The sequence below is a fragment of the Anomaloglossus baeobatrachus genome, chromosome 5, assembly GCF_048569485.1.
Source record: "Anomaloglossus baeobatrachus isolate aAnoBae1 chromosome 5, aAnoBae1.hap1, whole genome shotgun sequence".
In the NCBI taxonomy this organism is placed as follows: Eukaryota; Metazoa; Chordata; class Amphibia; order Anura; family Aromobatidae; genus Anomaloglossus; species Anomaloglossus baeobatrachus.
This window is the reverse complement of record NC_134357.1, coordinates 64,368,145-64,387,560: the sequence shown is the minus strand read 5'-3', so window position 1 is coordinate 64,387,560 and position 19,416 is coordinate 64,368,145. Positions and strand designations below refer to the sequence as shown.

The window sequence follows — 19,416 nt, the reverse complement described above, 5'->3', positions numbered from 1 at the left end:
GAATTTTGTTACTTACCGTAAATTCCTTTTCTTCTAGCTCCAATTGGGAGACCCAGACGATTGGGGTGTATAGCTACTGCCTCCGGAGGCCACACAAAGTATTACACTAAAAAGTGTAAGGCCCCTCCCCTTCTGCATATACACCCCCCGTGGATCACGGGCTGCTTCAGTTTTAGTGCAAAAGCAAGAAGGAGGAAAGCCAATAACTGGTTAAACAATTCAATCCGAAGGAACATCGGAGAACTGAAACCATTCAACATGAACAACATGTGTACCCGAACAACCAAAAAATCCCGAAGGAACAGGGGCGGGTGCTGGGTCTCCCAATTGGAGCTAGAAGAAAAGGAATTTACGGTAAGTAACAAAATTCCCTTCTTCGGCGCTCCATTGGGAGACCCAGACGATTGGGACGTCCAAAAGCAGTCCCTGGGTGGGTAAATTAATACCTCAAGTTTGGACTGTAAAAACAGCCCTTCCCTACATGGAGGCAACCGCCGCCTGCAGGACTCTTCTACTTAGGCTGGCATCCGCCTAAGCGTAGGCATGCACCTGATAACGCTTGGTGAAGGTGTGCAGACTCGCCCAGGTAGCCGCCTGGCACACCTGCTGAGCCGTAGCCTGGTGCCGTAATGTCCAGGACGCACCCACGGCTCTGGTAGAATGGGCCTTCAGCCCTGATGGAACCGGAAGCCCAGCAGAACGGTAGGCTTCAAGAATTGGTTCCTTGATCCATCGAGCCAGGGTGGATTTGGAAGCCTGCGACCCTTTGCGCTGACCAGCGACAAGTACAAAGGGTGCATCCGAGCGGCGCAGGGGCGCCGTGCGGGAAATGTAGATTCTGAGCGCTCTCATCAGATCCAACAAATACAAATCCAATTCATATCTATGAACTGGATGAGGACAAAAGGAAGGTAAGGAAATATCCTGACTGAGATGAAAAGGGGGATACCACCTTAGGGAGAAACCCCGGAATCAGGCGCAGCACTACCTTGTCTTGGTGAAACACCAAGAAGGGAGCTTTGCTGCGAGCTCGGACACTCTCTGAAGAGACGTGACCGCTACCAAAAAGGCCACTTTCTGTGAAAGTCGAGAAAGTGAAACATCCCTCAGAGGCTCAAAGGGCGGCTCCTGGAGAGCAATTAGTACCCTGTTCAGATCCCATGGGTCTAACGGCCTCTTGTACGGAGGGACAATGTGACAAACCCCCTGCAGGAACGTGCGTACCTGAGGAAGTCGCCCTATGCGCTTCTGAAAGAATACAGACAGCGCTGGGACTCGTCCGTTAAGGGAGCCGAGCGACAAACCTTTTCCCAAACCAGATTGCAGGAAGGAAGGAAAAGTAGGCAATGCAAATGTCCAGGGAGACACTCCCTGAGCAGAGCACTAAGATAAGAATATCTTCCACGTCTTGTGGTGGATCTCGGCAGACGTCGGCTTCCTAGCCCGTCTCATGGTGACAATGACGTCTTGAGATAATCCTGAAGAAGCCAGGATCCAGGACTCAATGGCCACCAGTCAGGTTCAGGGCTGTAGAATTCAGATGGAAAAAACGGCCCTTGGGACAGTAAGTCTGGCCGGTCTGGTAGTGCCCACGGTTGGCCGACCGTGAGATGCCACAGATGCAGGTACCACGACCTCCTCGGCCAGTCTGGGGCGACGAGGATGGCGCGGCGGCAATCGGAGCTGATCTTGCGTAGCCCTCTGGGCAACAGAGTCAGAGGGGGAAACACATAGGGTAGCTGGAACTGCGACCAATCCTGAACTAAGGCGCCTGCCGCCAGAGCTCTTTGATCGTGAGACCGTGCCATGAAAATCGGGCCCTTGTTGTTGTGCCGAGACGCCATTAGGTCGACGTCCGGCCTCCCCCAGCGGCTACAGATTTCTTGAGACCCGTCCGGGTGCAGAGACCATTCCCCTGCGTCCATGCCCTGGCGACTGAGGAAGTCTGCTTCCCAGTTTTCTACGCCCGGGATGTGAACTGCGGATATGGTGTATGCTCTGTCTTCCACCCACATCAGAATCCGCCGGACTTCCTGGGAGGCTTGCCGACTGCGTGTTCCGCCTTGGTGGTTGATGTATGCCACCGCTGCGAAGTTGTCCGACTGAATTCGGATCTGTTTGCCTTCCAGCCTCTGCTGGAAGGCTTGCAGGGCAAGATACCCTGCCCAGATTTCCAGAACATTGATCTGAAGGGTGGACTCCTCTGAAGAGAGTCCTTGCCCGTCTGAGAAAGGGGTACGTTCCTGTCTAGGGACGTTGACTTCCCATCCCATTGGCGAAGAATGTCCTATAGAAGTGGACGCAGATGAAACTGCGCGAAAAGGACTGCCTCTGCATGAGGCGTCTTAAGGGGTGTGACTGGCCTTGAAGGAGAGACTGCACCCCCGTCTGTAGTGAACGCTGTATGTCCAGCGGGAGCTGCACTATCGCTGAGAGAGTGTGAAGCTCCATGCCAAGATATGTCAGCGATTGGGTCGGTGTCAGATTTAACTTTGAAAAGTTGATGATCCACCCGAAACTCCGGAGAGTCTCCAGCGCCACGTTCAGGCTGTGTTGGCATGCCTCTTGAGAGGGTGCCTTGACAAGTAGATCGTCCAAGTAAGGGATCACAGAGTGACCCTGAGAGTGCAGGACTACTCCCACTGCTGCCATGAACTTGTGAAAAGCCGTGGGGCTGTCGCCAGACCGAAGGGCAGGGCTACGAACTGAAGATGCTCGTCTTCAATAACGAATCGTAGCCAACGCCGGTGCTCTGGAGCAATCGGCACGTGGAGATAAGCATCCTGATGTCTATTGACGCTAGGAAATCTCCTTGAGATATGGGGGCAATGACGGAGCGGAGGGATTCCATCCGGAACCGCCTGGTTTTCACGTGCTTGTTGAGCAGGTTTAGGTCCAAAACGGAACGGAAGAGCCGTCGTTTTTTGGTACCACAACCAGATTGGAGTAAAAACCGTATCTTGTTCCTGAGGAGGAACAGGGATTACCACTCCTTCTGCCTGCAGAAGAGCATCGGCTCGGTCGGGAGGTGAGGAAGTTCTGAAAATCTAGTCGGAGGACGAGAATAGAACTCTATCCTGTACACGTGAGACAAAATGTCTCTCACCCACCGGTCTTTGACCTGTGGCAGCTAAATGTCGCCAAAGCGGGAGAGTCTGCCACCGACCGCGGATGCGGAGAGAGAGAGCTGAACGTCATGAGGAAACCGCCTTGGTAGCGGTTCCTCCGGCTGCCTTCCTTGGGCGTGATTGAGCCTGCCAGGAATCTGCGCCTCTCTGAGCTTTTTGAGTTCTTTTGGACGAGGACAATTGGGACCTGCCCGAGCCTGGGAAGGACCGAAACCTCGACTGTCCCTTCCTCTGTTGGGTTGTTTGATCTGGGCTGGTGTAAGGAAGAGTCCTTACCCTTGGACTGTTAATGATTTCATCCAATCACTCACCAAACAGTCTGTCACCAGATAACGGCAAACTGGTTAAGCACTTTTTTGGAAGCAGAATCTGCTTTCCATTCCCTCAACCACAAGGCTCTGCGTAAAACCACGGAGTTGGCGGACGCCACTGACGTACGGCTCGTAGAGTGCAGGACAGCATTAATAGCGCAAGTCGCAATGCAGACATTGCGAGGTTAAGGACGCCATCTGCGGCACAGATGTACATGTGACAGTGTCCACGTGCGCAAGACCAGCTGAAAAAGCTTGGAATGCCCATACGGCTGCGAATGCCGGAGCAACCGACACGCCGATAGCTTCATAGACAGAATTCAACCAGAGGACCATCTGTCTGTCAATGGCATCTTTAAGTGAAGTCCCATCTTCCACTGCAACTATGGATCTAGCCGCAAGCCTGGAGATAGGGGAATCCACCTTTGGACACTGGGTCCAGCGCTTGACCACGTCAGGGGGAAAGGGATAACGTGTATCCTTAATACGATTGGAGAACGCTTATCTGGATAAGTGTGGTGTTTCCGGATTGCTTCTCTGAAGTCAGAGTGGCCGGAAAAGTACTCAATATACGCTTGAGATACTGAAAAGGGATTTCTCCTGCTGTGAAGCTGACTCCTCCACCGGAGGAGCTGAGGGAGAAATATCCAACATTCCCTTGATGGACGCTAGAAGATCATTCACTATGGCGTCACCATCCGGAGTATCCGGATTGAGAGCGGTCTCAGGATCAGAGTCCTGATCAGCTACGTCTGCCTCATCATACAGAGAGTCCCGCTGGGACCCTAACCAGTGATGAAGCCGAGTGCCGCTCCCAGCGAGCTCGCTTAGACTGTCTGGGACTGTCGTCCGTGTCAGAGTCTGCGCCCTGGAATGCATGGGACCCCCCCGGACGCTGATTTGTTCCAAATGAGGGCGTATCAACATTGCCCATGGTCCGTCTGGACTGCATAGTCTCTAAGATGTTAGTCACAGTCACAGACCTATCAGCCGAAACTGCAACTCCGTCCCTGTCCCTGGACAGGGATCACAGGTGGTTCCTTTAGCCACCTCTAGCAGAGACCCCGGCTGACCAAGTGCTACAGGGGAGCATTGCACACAATGGGGACAGTGGAACCTGCCGTGTGGAACAGTATCACGTGCAGTACAAGCAGCATAGAAAGCCTGTGCCTTGGCACCCTTTCTTTTTTGCTGCTGTTGTCTAGCCATCTAGAAGCATATAGCCAAGAATAGCGACCGTACAGTGCAATGTATAGCATACAAGCAGAAAGTACAAATGAACACTTCAGCACATGCAATACAAGCAGCCTAGAAAGCCTGTGCCTCAGAACCCTTGCTTTTTTGCTGCTGTTGTCCAGCCATCTAGGAGTATATAGCCAAGAATAGCGACCGTACAGTGCAGTGTATAGCATACCAGCATAAAGTACAAATGAACACTTCAGCACATGCAATACAAGCAGCCTAGAAAGCCTGTGCCTTAGCACCCTTGCTTTTTGCTGCTGTAGTCTAGCCATCTAGGCATAAAGTACAAATGGCATTAGTGGGGTCAGCACTTCAGGTGCTGCTTACCGCCCGCACAAAGGCGGGTGTGTGGTCGCCCGATCCTGTGACTGGTTGCCCAGAGCTTGTCTCCCTTCTCCAGCCCAGACTGCGTGCAGGAATGGCTGCCGGCGTCTTGTGAAGAGGGCCGTGGGCGTGCCCCAGACAAGAGCGGGAAACTGGCGTCCCACTGAGTCCAGTGAAGGGGGCTGGAGAATGCAAAGCAGACTCCAGCTCTCGGCGCTGACTGTCTGTACAGCGAAAAAAACCAAGGAGAAAAATTGTAGGAAAAATACCCTGACTATAAATAAATAAATTGCAAGTGCTTAATAACAGGGTACTTAGTATATACATTTTTGCAAAAAGGTAAGAAGCTGTCTCACCTCGTCACGGTGTACCCATCTGAGACAGTCCCTAACCTACTAAAGTTAAAAACATATTCTGTACCTGACTTGTGTCATGTCCAAAACTTCAATATGAATGGTAAAGTGGTCAGCTGGGTCCCAGATTAAATACACAGCAAAAAGTGAGACGCAGGTAATTGTTCAGCCTCAGTATCAGGAGGGCTGCACCCCCAACTTGCATTAACGCAAGATAACAGACAAAAAACACAAAAAAATTTATTTATTTATAGTCAGGGTATTTTTCCTACAATTTTTCTCCTTGGTTTTTTTCTAGTCTTGAGGCTGCAATTCACATGCTTGTAATGTTGCATGTTTATTGAACTTTTGTTACAGCTCAGTTTTTTTGTGTTTTTTTTTTTTTTTTTTGTGTTTTCTGTCTGTACAGCGTCCCGCCCCTCCCCTGACTGGCAGGGCTGGGGGCGGGAACGAAGCGAAAACTAGGCCGCAAAGCCGGGGACTCGAGTAATAAGCGCGGCCGTCCTTGTGCACGGCCAGCGCGGAAGTCCCCGGCGCACCACAAGTCCCAGCCGCGCCACAGTGTAAAACACCCCGCAACGGCCGGCGCGGCAGTTTCTAACACAAATTCACTCAGCTAAGCTGCAGTGAATAATAGCACAAGCGCTCCGCGCTGTTGTCCCCGGCGCACTAGCACTCCCAGCAATGCTGGTGTGTGTGTGCGCCATGTGTACGGGGACACAGAGTACCTTAATGTAGCAGGGCCTTGTCCCTGACGATACCCAGCTCCATATCCAGCAGGTTCTCCGGGTCTGTGGATGGAGCCCGGTCTCAGTGCCTGGAGACCGGTAAGATCCCACTTCACCCAGAGCCCCGAGGGGGGATGGGGAAGGAAAACAGCATGTGGGCTCCAGCCTCCGTACCCGCAATGGGTACCTCAACCTTAACAAACACCCGACAAAAGTGGGGTGAGAAGGGAGCATGCTGGGGGCCCTAGTATGGGCCCTCTTTTCTTCCATCCGACATAGTCAGCAGCTGCTGCTGACTAAAAACAGTGGAGCTATGCGTGGATGTCTGACCTCCTTCGCACAAAGCATAAAACTGAAGCAGCCCGTGATCCACGGGGGGTGTATATGCAGAAGGGGAGGGGCCTTACTTTTTAGTGTAATACTTTGTGTGGCCTCCGGAGGCAGTAGCTATACACCCCAATCGTCTGGGTCTCCCAATGGAGCGCCGAAGAAAACGCAATTTTGGCGTTTGGAATTTTTTTTACCGCTACGCCATTTACTGACCAGATTAATTGATTTTATATTTTGATAGATCGGGCATTTCTGAACGCGGCGAAACCAAAATGTATATATTTTTTATTTTTTTTTAACCCTTTAATTTTCAATGGGGGGTGATTTGAACTTAGGTTTTTTTATTTTATTTTTTAACACTTTTTTTTATTTTACTAGTCCCCCTAGGGGGCTATAGCGATCAGCAATCCGATCGCTCTTATCTGCTGATCACAGCTATACAGCTGTAAAACAGCAGATACAGTCACTACTTTTCACCCTGCTCCGAGCCAGGTGAAAACGAAAGTGAAACTTCGTAGCTGCAGGCGTCATCACAAGACCCGGTGCTACGATGGCAACCACCGAAAGTCACGTGATCATGTCACGTGACTTCCGGTGGGGGCGGGGTAAGTAACTGTCATGGCGGCGCCCATATACATATCGCTGCCAGATTTTGGCAGCGAAATGTAAGAGGTTAATGGCCGCGGGTGGAAGCGATTCCACCCGCAGCTAGCAAGCACACATGTCAGCTGTTGAAAACAGCTGCTATGTGCGCGGATCGCCGCCGCCTGCCCACAGCAGGGGGCGGGGATTAACGGCACACGATCCATGATGTACTCAGTACGTCATGGGTCGTTAAGGGGTTAAACATGGACAAATGACTGGTGCAGCCAATTAACCCCTTCACGACCTGCCGATTTTTCGCTTTCCAGGTTTTTTTTTCGCCATTCTTTTTCTGAGAGACGTAACTTTTTTATTTTTTAGTCAATATGGCCATGTGAGGGCTCATTTTTTGCGGAACGAGCTGTACTTTTAAATGAAACCGTACGTTTTACCTTATAGTGTACTGAAAAACGGCAAAAAAATTCCAAATTCAGAAAAATTGCAAAAAAAGTGCGATAGCACTATTGTTTGAGATATTTTATTCACTGTGTTCACTATATGGTAAAACTGATGTGTGGGTGTGATGCCCCAGGTCAGTGAGAGTTCGTAGACACCAAACATGTATAGGTTTACTTTTATATAAGGGGGAAAAAAAAAAATAAAAAAAAAAAAAAAATCGGAAGTTTGTCTGAAAAAGTTGGCGCACGTTTTACGCCATATTCCGTGACCCGTAGCGGTCTCATTTTCGAGATCTATGGCTCAGTGACTGCTTATTTTTGCGTCTCGAGCTGTTTTTAACGGTACCATTTTTTGCGCAGATGCTACGTTTTGATCGCCTCATAGCATTTTGCGCAAAATTTGTGGCGTTTGGGAATTTTTTTACCGCTACGCCATATACTGATCAGATTAATTGATTTTATATTTTGATAAAATCGGACGTTTCAGAACGCGGCGATACCAAACGTGCGTATATTTTTTATTTTCTTAACCCTTTAATTTTCAATGGGGCGAATGGGGGGGGTGATTTGAACTTTTAGGTTTTTTTAATTTAAAACTTTTTTTTTATTTTACTAGTCCCCCTAGGGGGCTATTGCGATCAGCATTCCGATCGCTCTGCACTATCTGCTGATCACAGCTACACAGCTGTAAACAGCAGATACGCTCTCTTTCTCTTTTGCTGTGCCGCTGGCACAGCGAAAGTGAAAGCAATTCATGTGTAGTACAGGAGTCATCACATGACTGTGCTACCATAACAACTAACGGAAGTCACGTGATCGCGTCACGTGACTTCCGGTATCTGGCGGTAAGTAAAAGTTTACCGCGATCGCGCTTATAATGGCGCTGTCACATATTGACAGCGCCATTTAAGGGGTTAAATGGCACGAGCAGATAACGATTTTGCTCGTGCCTAGCAGGCACACATCTCAGCTGTGAAAATCAGCTGAAAAGTGTGCCAATCGCGGCATGCTGCATAATGTTACTGCCAGCAGACCGCGGGCAGTAACATTATGACCGCTAGGACGGAATTTTACGGCCCGCAGTCGTTAAGGGGTTAAGTAACAATACCAGGCATATAGACATAGCGGGAGATCAGGAAGTGTCAAACAAAATGGCAAGAGATCACTATGGCAAGTATAACCATGTATTGCAAAAAAGCAAAAAAAAACCCCAACAGATTCCTTGCCAAGATAACCACTCACAATTCACTAAGATTATATAAAATGAATACTTACCAAAACTATCAACATTAATGGTCCTTAAAGGTCCAACCGTTGCCTCCCAAAGATGTGGCAAGCCCGTGGCCAAATTACTTGCAAAGTGTTTTGCAATGGTAGCAAGAGTATATTCTGCACCTCTTCTCTGGATTAAGTGCTGTTTATGATTCTGGGGGGGGGGGGGGGGGAGAAAGTAAAAAAAATTAAAATAAACCTCATCTGCATGTCAATGCTCCAAAACATATACCATAAATACTCAAGTATAACTCGACCCAAGTATAAGCTGAGGTTTGTAATCTTAAACTGGGAAGACTGACTCGAGTATAAGGCCCTGTGCGCACTGGAAAAAGAAGGGATTTACTTACCGTAAATTCCTTTTCTTCTAGCTCCTATTGGGAGACCCAGCCAATTGGGTGTATAGCTTCTGCCTCCGGAGGCCACACAAAGTATTACACTTTAAAAAGTGTAACCCCTCCCCTCTGCCTATACACCCCCCCGTGCATCACGGGCTCCTCAGTTTTGGTGCAAAAGCAGGAAGGAGGAAACTTATAAATTGGTCTAAGGTAAATTCAATCCGAAGGATGTTCGGAGAACTGAAAACCATGAACCAAAAGAACAATTCAACATGAACAACATGTGTACACAAAGAACAACAGCCCGAAGGGAACAGGGGCGGGTGCTGGGTCTCCCAATAGGAGCTAGAAGAAAAGGAATTTACGGTAAGTAAACAAAATTACCTTCTTTGTCGCTCCATTGGGAGACCCAGACAATTGGGACGTCCAAAAGCAGTCCCTGGGTGGGTAAAAGAATACCCCAATAAAAAAAAAAAAGAGCCGACAACGGCTCCCTCTTACAGGTGGGCAACCGCCGCCTGAAGGACTCTCGCCTACCTAGGCTGGCATCTGCCGAAGCATAGGTATGCACCTGATAGTGTTTCGTGAAAGTGTGCAGACTCGACCAGGTAGCCGCCTGACACACCTGCTGAGCCGAAGCCTGGTGCCGCAATGCCCAGGATGCACCCACGGCTCTGGTAGAATGGGCTTTCAGCCCTGAAGGAATCGGAAGCCCAGAAGAACGGTAGGCTTCAAGAATCAGTTCCTTGATCCACCGAGCCAAGGTTGACTTGAAAGCCTGCGACCCCTTACGCTGGCCAGCGACAAGGACAAAGAGCGCATCAGAACGGCGCAGGGGCACAGTGCGCGAAATGTAGAGCCGGAGTGCTCTCACGAGATCTAACAAGTGCAAATCCTTTTCACATTGGTGAACTGGATGAGGGCCAAAAGAAGGTAAGGAGATATCCTGATTGAGATGAAAAGGGGATACCACCTTAGGTAGAAATTCCGGGACCGGACGCAGAACCACCTTATCCTGGTGAAACACCAGGAAGGGTGCTTTGCATGACAGTGCTGCTAGCTCAGACACTCTCCGAAGTGATGTGACTGCCACAAGGAAAGCCACCTTCTGCGAAAGGTGTGATAGAGATAACCCTGAGGACGCTAAGAGCCAGGACTCAATGGCCGCACAGTCAGGTTGAGGGCCGCAGAATTCAGATGGAAAAATGGCCCCTGAGACAGTAAGTCTGGTCGGTCTGGGAGTGCCCACGGTTGACCCACCGTGAGGTGCCACAGATCCGGGTACCACGACCTGCTCGGCCAGTCCGGAGCGACGAGGATGGCGCGGCGGCAGACGGACCTGATCTTGCGTAACACTCTGGGCAGCATTGCCAGGAGGAGGAAATACATAAGGCAGTCGAAACTGCGACCAATCCTGAACTAATGCGTCCGCCGCCAGAGCTCTGTGATCTTGAGACCGTGCCATGAATGCCGGGACTTTGTTGTTGTGCCGAGGACGCCATGAGGTCGACGTCCGGCGTTCCCCAGCGGCAACAGATCTCTTGAAACACGTCCGGGTGAAGAGACCATTCCCCTGCGTCCATGCCCTGGCGACTGAGAAAGTCTGCTTCCCAGTTTTCTACGCCCGGGATGTGAACTGCGGAGATGGTGGAGGCTGTTGCCTCCGCCCACAGCAGAATCCGCCGAACTTCTTGGTGGTTGATGTACGCGACCGCCGTGGCGTTGTCCGACTGTATGCGGATCTGCCTGCCCTCCAGCCACCGATTGAACGCCTTTAGGGCTAGGTACACTGCCCTTATCTCCAGAACATTGATCTGAAGGGAGGACTCTGTCGGAGTCCAGGTTCCCTGAGCCCTGTGGTGGAGAAAAACCGCTCCCCACCCTGACAGACTCGCGTCCGTCGTGACCACAGCCCAGGATGGGGGCAGGAAGGATTTTCCCTTCGACAGAGAAGTGGGAAGAAGCCACCACTGAAGAGAGGTTTTGGCTGCCAGAGAAAGGGAGACGTTCCTGTCTAGGGACGTCGACCTCCTGTCCCATTTGCGGAGAATGTCCCATTGGAGTGGACGCAGATGAAACTGCGCAAAGGGGACTGCCTCCATCGCTGCCACCATCTTTCCCAGGAAGTGCATGAGGCGCTTCAAGGGGTGTGACTGGGCCCGAAGGAGAGAGTGCACCCCAGCTTGCAGCGAACGCTGTTTGTCCAGCGGAAGCTTGACTATCGCTGAGAGAGTATGAAACTCCATCCCGAGGTAAGTCAGTGATTGGGCCGGAGTCAATTTTGACTTTGGGAAATTGATGATCCACCCGAACCTCTGGAGAGTCTCCACAGCAATGGTCAGGCTGTGTTGACATGCCACCCGGGAGGGTGCCTTGACCAGGAGATCGTCTAAGTAAGGGATCACCGAGTGGCCCTGAGAGTGCAGGACTGCCACAACGGATGCCATGACTTTGGTGAAGACCCGTGGGGCTGTCGCCAGGCCGAAAGGCAGTGCCACAAACTGAAGGTGTTCGTCCCCAATGGCGAAACGCAGGAAGCGTTGATGCTCTGGTGCGATCGGCACATGGAGATAGGCATCCCTGATGTCGATTGATGCTAGGAAGTCTCCTTGTGACATCGAGGCGATGACAGAGCGGAGGGATTCCATGCGAAACCGTCTGGTTCTCACATGTCTGTTGAGCAATTTGAGGTCCAAAACGGGACGGAATGATCCGTCCTTTTTTGGCACCACGAACAGGTTGGAGTAAAAACCGCGACCCCGTTCCTGAAGGGGAACGGGGATCACAACTTCTGTCTTCAGAGTGTCCACCGCCTGAGCAAATACATCGGCTCGCTCGGGGGGGCGGAGATGTTCTGAAGAAACGAGTCGGAGGACGAGAGCAGAACTCTATCCTGTAACCGTGAGACAGAATGTCTCTCACCCATCGGTCTTGGACATGTGGCCACAAGGCGTCGCCAAAGCGGGAGAGCCTGCCACCGACCGAGGATGCGGTTTGTGGAGGCCGAAAGTCATGAGGAGGCCGCCTTGGAGACGGTGCCTCCGGCGGTCTTTGGAGGCCGTGACTTAGACCGCCATGCAGAAGAGTTCCTCTGGCTCTTCTGTGGCCTGTTGGACGAGGATGATTGGGATCTGACTGAGGGCCGAAAGGACCGAAACCTCGCCTGAATTTTCCGTTGCTGAGGTCTTTTTGGCTTGGATTGGGGTAAGGACGAGTCCTTTCCCTTAGATTGCTTAATAATTTCATCCAATTGCTCGCCAAACAATCGGTCGCCAGAAAAAGGCAAACCGGTCAAGAACTTCTTGGAAGCAGAGTCTGCCTTCCATTCGCGCAGCCACATGGCCCTGCGGACTGCCACCGAATTGGCGGATGCTACCGCTGTACGGCTAGCAGAGTCCAGGACGGCGTTCATGGCGTAGGACGAAAAAGCCGACGCCTGAGAAGTCAAAGACGCTACTTGCGGAGCAGAGGTACGTGTGACCGCATTAATCTCAGCCAGACAAGCTGAGATAGCTTGGAGTGCCCACACGGCTGCAAAGGCCGGGGCGAAAGACGCGCCTGTGGCTTCAAAGATGGATTTCATTAGGAGCTCTGCCTGTCAGTGGCATCCTTGAGCGATGAACCGTCAGCCACTGCTACTACGGATCTAGCCGCCAGTCTAGAGACTGGAGGATCCACCTTGGGACATTGAGCCCAACCCTTGACTACGTCAGAGGGGAAGGGGTAACATGTGTCATTAAGGCGCTTAGAAAAGCGCTTGTCCGGAAAAGCTCTGTGCTTCTGGACAGCATCTCTGAAGTTAGAGTGATCGAAAAAAGCACACCGAGTACGTTTGGGAAACCTAAACTGGTGTTTCTCCTGCTGTGAAGCCGACTCCTCCACAGGTAGAGGCGAGGGAGATAGATCTAGCACCTGGTTGATTGACGCTATAAGGTCATTTACTATGGCGTCCCCTTCAGGTGTATCAAGATTGAGAGCAACGTCAGGGTCAGAGCCCTGGGCTGCGACCTCTGCCTCATCCTCCAGAGAGTCCGCAAGCTGAGACCCCGAACAGCGTGATGAAGTCGGGGAAGATTCCCAGCGAGCCTGCTTAGCCGGTCTGGGACTGCGGTCCGTGCCGGAGTCCTCCACGTGATATCTAGGGCCCACCCCAGGAGCATGCTGCGGCGCAGACCGAGAGGGGCCTGGGGACAATGACCCCGCAGTGCCCGGGGCCTGTGTAAGGGCCGGTCTGGACTGTAAGGCTTCTAGTATCTTAGCAGACCATTTGTCCATAGACTGAGCCATGGATTGTGAAAGTGACTCAGAGTTTCTCAGCTAAAACTGCAAACTCTGTCCCTGCCGCCTGGACAGGGGAGGCCGGCGGTTCTACCTGGGCCGAGGGTCCCACCAGTGCCCGAGGCTCCGGCTGAGCGAGTGCCACAGGGCCCGAGCATTGCTCACAGTGAGGGTAGGTGGAACCTGCAGGTAGCATAGCCGCACAAGAGGTACAGGTTGCAAAATAACCCTGTGTCTTGGCACCCTTGCTCCTTGTGACCGACATGCTGTTCTCTCCTAGGAGAGTAATCACTGAGGGTATATAGCCAAAGGCTAAACACTGCGGCCGAACCTAGAAAATGTATACAAATATATATATATATATATATATATATATATATATATATATATATATATATATATATATATATATATATATATATATATATATATATATATATATATATATATATATATATATATATATATATATATATATATATATATATATATATATATATATATATATATATATATATATATATATATATATATATATATATATATATATATATATATATATATATATATATATATATATATATATATATATATATATATATATATATATATATATATATATATATATATATATATATATATACACACACACATACAGTTTGGCACCCTAGGGGGACCAGCACCGTGTGACCGGTGTGGCTTACCGACCGCCCAGAGCGGTGTGTGTCCACCAAATCCCCTGCCTTGGGTCTCCCAGAGCTGCAGCCAGAAGTCCTCCACCGGCAGAATGTGATTAAAACATGGCTGCCGGCGTTCTAAGGGGAGGAGGGAGCCGTGGGCGTGATCAATAAAGTGCGGGAATCTGGTGCCCCAGAGTGATGAGTGAGGGGGGAGGAGGACACTAAAGTATGCTCCAGCCCTCACAGTCGGCGTCAGGCCGACCATGCCGCCCTTACCCCTGACTGGCAGGCCCGGGGGCGGGAGTTTAATGCACTAGGCCGCAAAAGCCGGGGACTAAATTTAATACCGCGGCCGGCAAGCAGGCGCGGTCGGCGCGGTAGTCCCGATCGTGACACAAAAACAGCAGCCGCTGCAGCGTCTGAGACCAAGTGCTCCATGCACCGTCCCCAAGGGGACACAGAGTACCTTTATGATGCAGGGCCTGTCCCTGATGATACTCAGTCTCCTGTCCGTCAGAATCCCACAGGGGCTTCGGAGGGAGCCCAGTCCCAGTGCCTGGATGACCAGTTAGGATCCCACTTCTCCCAGAGCCTCTAAGGGATGGGGAAGGAAAACAGCATGTGGCTCCAGCCTTTGTACCCGCAATGGGTACCTCAACCTTAACAGCACCGCCGACTTAGTGGGGTGAGAAGGGAGCATGCCGGGGGCCCTGGGGCCCTCTTTTCTTCCATCTGATATAATCAGCAGCTGCTGCTGACTAAAATGTGGAGCTTGAGTGAATGTGTGCCTCCTTCAACACAAAGCATAAAAACTGAGGAGCCCGTGATGCACGGGAGGGTGTATAGGCAGAGGGGAGGGGTTACACTTTTTAAAGTGTAATACTTTGTGTGGCCTCCGGAGGCAGAAGCTATACACCCAATTGGCTGGGTCTCCCAATGGAGCGACAAAGAAAGAGAATTTTGTTTACTTACCGTAAATTCTTTTTCTTATAGTTCCGTATTGGGAGACCCAGACCATGGGTGTTTAGCTTCTGCCTCCGCAGGGCACAAAGTACTACACTAAAAAGTGTAGCTCCTCCCTCTGAGCTTATACACCCCCTGGTAGCCAGTCCTAGCCAGTTTAGTGCAAAAGCTGAAGGAGAATAGCCACCCACAAGTAGAACCGAGTAAGAACCGGAACAACCGGAGACTGTCCACGACAACAGCCGGTGATAACACACGGAACAAGAAAATTGCCAACAGGCAACAGGGAGGGTGCTGGGTCTCCCAATACGGAACTATAAGAAACAGAATTTACGGTAAGTAACAAAATTCTCTTTTTCTTTATCGTTCCTTTTGGAGACCCAGACCATGGGACGTTCCAAAGCTGTCCCTGGGTGGGAATAAACAGAAAAAACTAAGAAGTAGGCGGAGCCTAACTTCACAAGTGGGCGACAGCCGCCTGAAGGATGCGTCTGCCCAAGCTCGCATCTGCCGAAGCATGAGCATGCACTTGGTAGTGCTTCGAAAAGGTATGCAGGCTAGTCCAAGTGGCAGCAAGACAGACTTGTTGAGCCGTAGCCTGGTGCCTAAAAGCCCAAGAGGCACCGACAGCTCTGGTCGAGTGTGCTTTGATCCCCGGCGAGGGGAGGCACCCGAGTACTCTGGTAGGCGTCCGAAATAGTCGATCTAATCCAACAGGCCAAGGTCGGCTTAGAAGCAGAGAGACCCTTGCGCCGCCCTGTGGTTAGCACAAAAAGAGAGGTGCACCGCCTAAGCGCAGCGGTGCGAGCCACAAATCCGGAGAACACGCACCAGATCTAGAGTATGCAGCGCTTTCTCAAAGCGATGAACAGGGGCTGGACAGAAGGAAGGCAAGGAAATATCCTGGTTAAGGTGGAAGGGAGAGACCACCTTAGGAAGAAAGTCCGGGGTCGGACGGAGAACTACCTTGTCTTGGTGAAAAACCAAAAAAGGTGACTCCGAGGAGAGCGCAGCCAAATCAGAGACTCTCCTGAGAGAAGAAGTTATGGCAACTAGAAAGGCCACCTTTTGAGAAAGACTATACAAAGAAACCTCCCTAAGAGGCTCAAAGGGTGGTTTCTGCAATACCGTGAGGACCAAGTTAAGGTCCCAGGGATCCAAGGGCCGCCGATAAGGCAGAATGATGTGAGACGCACCTTGCATGAAGGTGCGGACCTGAGCCAGCCGGGCGAGACGCCGCTGGAACAGCACTGAGAGCTGAGACTTGTCCCTTGAGAGAGTTGAGGGACAGTCCTAGCTGCAGACCTGACTGTAAAAAAGACAGAAGGGTCGGCAACGAGAATGGCCAAGGAGAATGGCCGGAAGAGCGACACCAGGACAGGAACATTTTCCAAGTCCTGTGATAGATCTTGACGGAGGAAGACTTACGGGCCCGAGTCATAGTGGAGATGACTTCAGGAGGAATACCAGAAGCCGTCAAAGAAGGGAATTTTGTTTACTTACCGTAAATTCCTTTTCTTCTAGCTCCAATTGGGAGACCCAGACAATTGGGTTGTATAGCTTCTGCCTCCGGAGGCCACACAAAGTATTACACTAAAAGTGTAAAGCCCCTCCCCTTCTGCCTATACACCCCCCGTGCCTCACGGGCTCCTCAGTTTTGGTGCAAAAGCAAGAAGGAGGAAAAGTTATAAATTGGTTTAAAGTAAATTCAGTCCGAAGAAATTTCGGAGAACTGAAACCATTGAACATGAACAACATGTGTACAGAAAGAACAACAGCCCGAAGGGAACAGGGGCGGGTGCTGGGTCTCCCAATTGGAGCTAGAAGAAAAGGAATTTACGGTAAGTAAACAAAATTCCCTTCTTTGTCGCTCCATTGGGAGACCCAGACAATTGGGACGTCCAAAAGCAGTCCCTGGGTGGGTAAAGTAAAACCTTGTAATAGAGCCGTAAAACGGCCCCTTCCTACAGGTGGGCAACCGCCGCCTGAAGGACTCGCCTACCTAGGCTGGCATCTGCCGAAGCATAGGTATGCACCTGATAGTGTTTCGTGAAAGTGTGCAGGCTCGACCAGGTAGCTGCCTGACACACCTGCTGAGCCGTAGCCTGGTGCCGCAAAGCCCAGGACGCACCCACGGCTCTGGTAGAATGGGCCCTCAGCCCTGAGGGAACCGGAAGCCCAGAAGATCGGTAAGCTTCGAGAATAGGTTCCTTGATCCACCGAGCCAGGGTTGATTTGGAAGCCTGTGACCCTTTACGCTGGCCAGCGACAAGGACAAAGAGTGCATCCGAGCGGCGCCGTACGAGAAATGTAGAGTCAGTGCTCTCACCAGATCTAACAAGTGCAAATCCCTTTCACATTGGTGAACTGGATGAGGACAAAAAGAGGGTAAGGAGATATCCTGATTGAGATGAAAGGGGGATACCACCTTAGGGAGAAATTCCGGAACCGGACGCAGAACCACCTTGTCCTGGTGAAACACCAGGAAAGGGGCTTTGCATGACAGCGCTGCTAGCTCAGACACTCTCCGAAGTGATGTGACTGCTACTAGGAAAGCCACTTTCTGTGAGAGGGGAATATCCCTCATTGGCTCGAAAGGTGGTTTCTGAAGAGCCATCAGCAGCCTGTTCAGATCCCAGGGTTCTAACGGCCGCTTGTAAGGAGGGACTATGTGACAAACCCCCTGCAGGAACGTGCGTACCTGTGGAAGTCTGGCTAGGCGCTTCTGAAAGAACACAGAGCGCTGAGACTTGTCCCTTAAGGAAGCCGAGCGACAAACCTTTTTCCAATCCGGATTGAAGGAAGGAAAGAAAAGTGGGCAAGGCAAATGGTCAGGGAGAAAAACCCTGATCAGAGCACCAAGATAAGAATATCCTCCACGTCCTGTGGTAGATCTTGGCGGACGTTGGTTTCCTAGCCTGTCTCATAGTGGCAATGACCTCTTGAGATAACCCTGAGGACGCTAGGATCCAGGACTCAATGGCCACACAGTCAGGTTGAGGGCCGCAGAATTCAGATGGAAAAACGGTCCTTGAGACAGCAAGTCTGGTCGGTCTGGTAGTGCCCACGGTTGGCCCACCGTGAGATGCCACAGATCCGGGTACCACGACCTCCTCGGCCAGTCTGGAGCGACGAGGATGGCGCGGCGGCAGTCGGACCTGATCTTGCGTAACACTCTGGGCAACAGTGCCAGAGGAGGAAACACATAAGGGAGTTGAAACTGCGACCAATCCTGAACTAAAGCGTCTGCCGCCAGAGCTCTGTGATCTTGAGACCGTGCCATGAATGTCGGGACCTTGTGGTTGTGCCGGGACGCCATTAGGTCGACGTCCGGCATCCCCCAGCGGCAACAGATCTCCTGAAACACGTCCGGGTGAAGGGACCATTCCCCTGCGTCCATGCCCTGGCGACTGAGAAAGTCTGCTTCCCAGTTTTCTACGCCCGGGATGTGAACTGCGGATATGGTGGAGGCTGTGGCTTCCACCCATAGCAGAATCCGCCGGACTTCCTGGAAGGCTTGCCGACTGCGTGTTCCGCCTTGGTGGTTGATGTATGCCACCGCTGTGGAGTTGTCCGACTGAATTCGGATCTGCTTGCCTTCCAGCCACGGCTGGAACGCCTTTAGGGCAAGATACACTGCCCTTATCTCCAGAACATTGATCTGAAGGGAGGACTCTGGCTGAGTCCAAGTACCCTGAGCCCTGTGGTGGAGAAAGACCGCTCCCCACCCTGACAGGCTCGCGTCCGTCGTGACCACAGCCCAGGATGGGGGCAGGAAGGATTTCCCCTTCGACAGAGAAGTGGGAAGAAGCCACCACTGAAGGGAGGCCTTGGCTGCCCGAGAAAGGGAGACGTTCCTGTCGAGGGACGTCGACTTCCTGTCCCATTTGCGGAGAATGTCCCATTGAAGTGGACGCAGATGAAACTGCGCAAAAGGAACTGCCTCCATTGCTGCTACCATCTTCCCTAGGAAGTGCATGAGGCGCCGCAAGGGGTGTGACTGGCCTTGAAGGAGAGATTGCACCCCTGTCTGTAGTGAACGCTGTTTGTCCAGCGGAAGCTTCACTATCGCTGAGAGAGTATGAAACTCCATGCCAAGATATGTCAGTGATTGGGCCGGTGTCAGATTTGACTTTGGAAAATTGATGATCCACCCGAAACTCTGGAGAGTCTCCAGAGCAATGTTCAGGCTGTGTTGGCATGCCCCTTGAGAGGGTGCCTTCACAAGCAGATCGTCTAAGTAAGGGATCACCGAGTGTCCCTGAGAGTGTAGGATTGCCACCACTGTTGCCATAACCTTGGTGAAGACCCGCGGGGCTGTCGCCAGGCCAAAAGGCAGTGCCACGAACTGAAGGTGTTCGTCCCCTATGGCGAAACGCAGGAAGCGCTGATGCTCTGGAGCAATCGGTACGTGGAGATAAGCATCTTT

The 19,416-nt window shown here is 51.3% G+C and overlaps 1 protein-coding gene across 3 annotated transcripts in view; it reads right to left on the bottom strand.

The window, feature by feature from the left end:
* BTAF1 (B-TFIID TATA-box binding protein associated factor 1) overlaps positions 1 to 19,416 on the bottom strand; it is a 187,882-nt gene that overhangs the window by 49,800 nt on the left and 118,666 nt on the right. For all 3 annotated transcript variants that reach the window (XM_075348556.1, XM_075348555.1, XM_075348557.1), the window contains exon 22: positions 8,732 to 8,882. In XM_075348556.1, the coding sequence (XP_075204671.1) occupies positions 8,732 to 8,882 (151 nt within the window). The remainder of the gene's footprint in view (positions 1 to 8,731; positions 8,883 to 19,416) is intronic.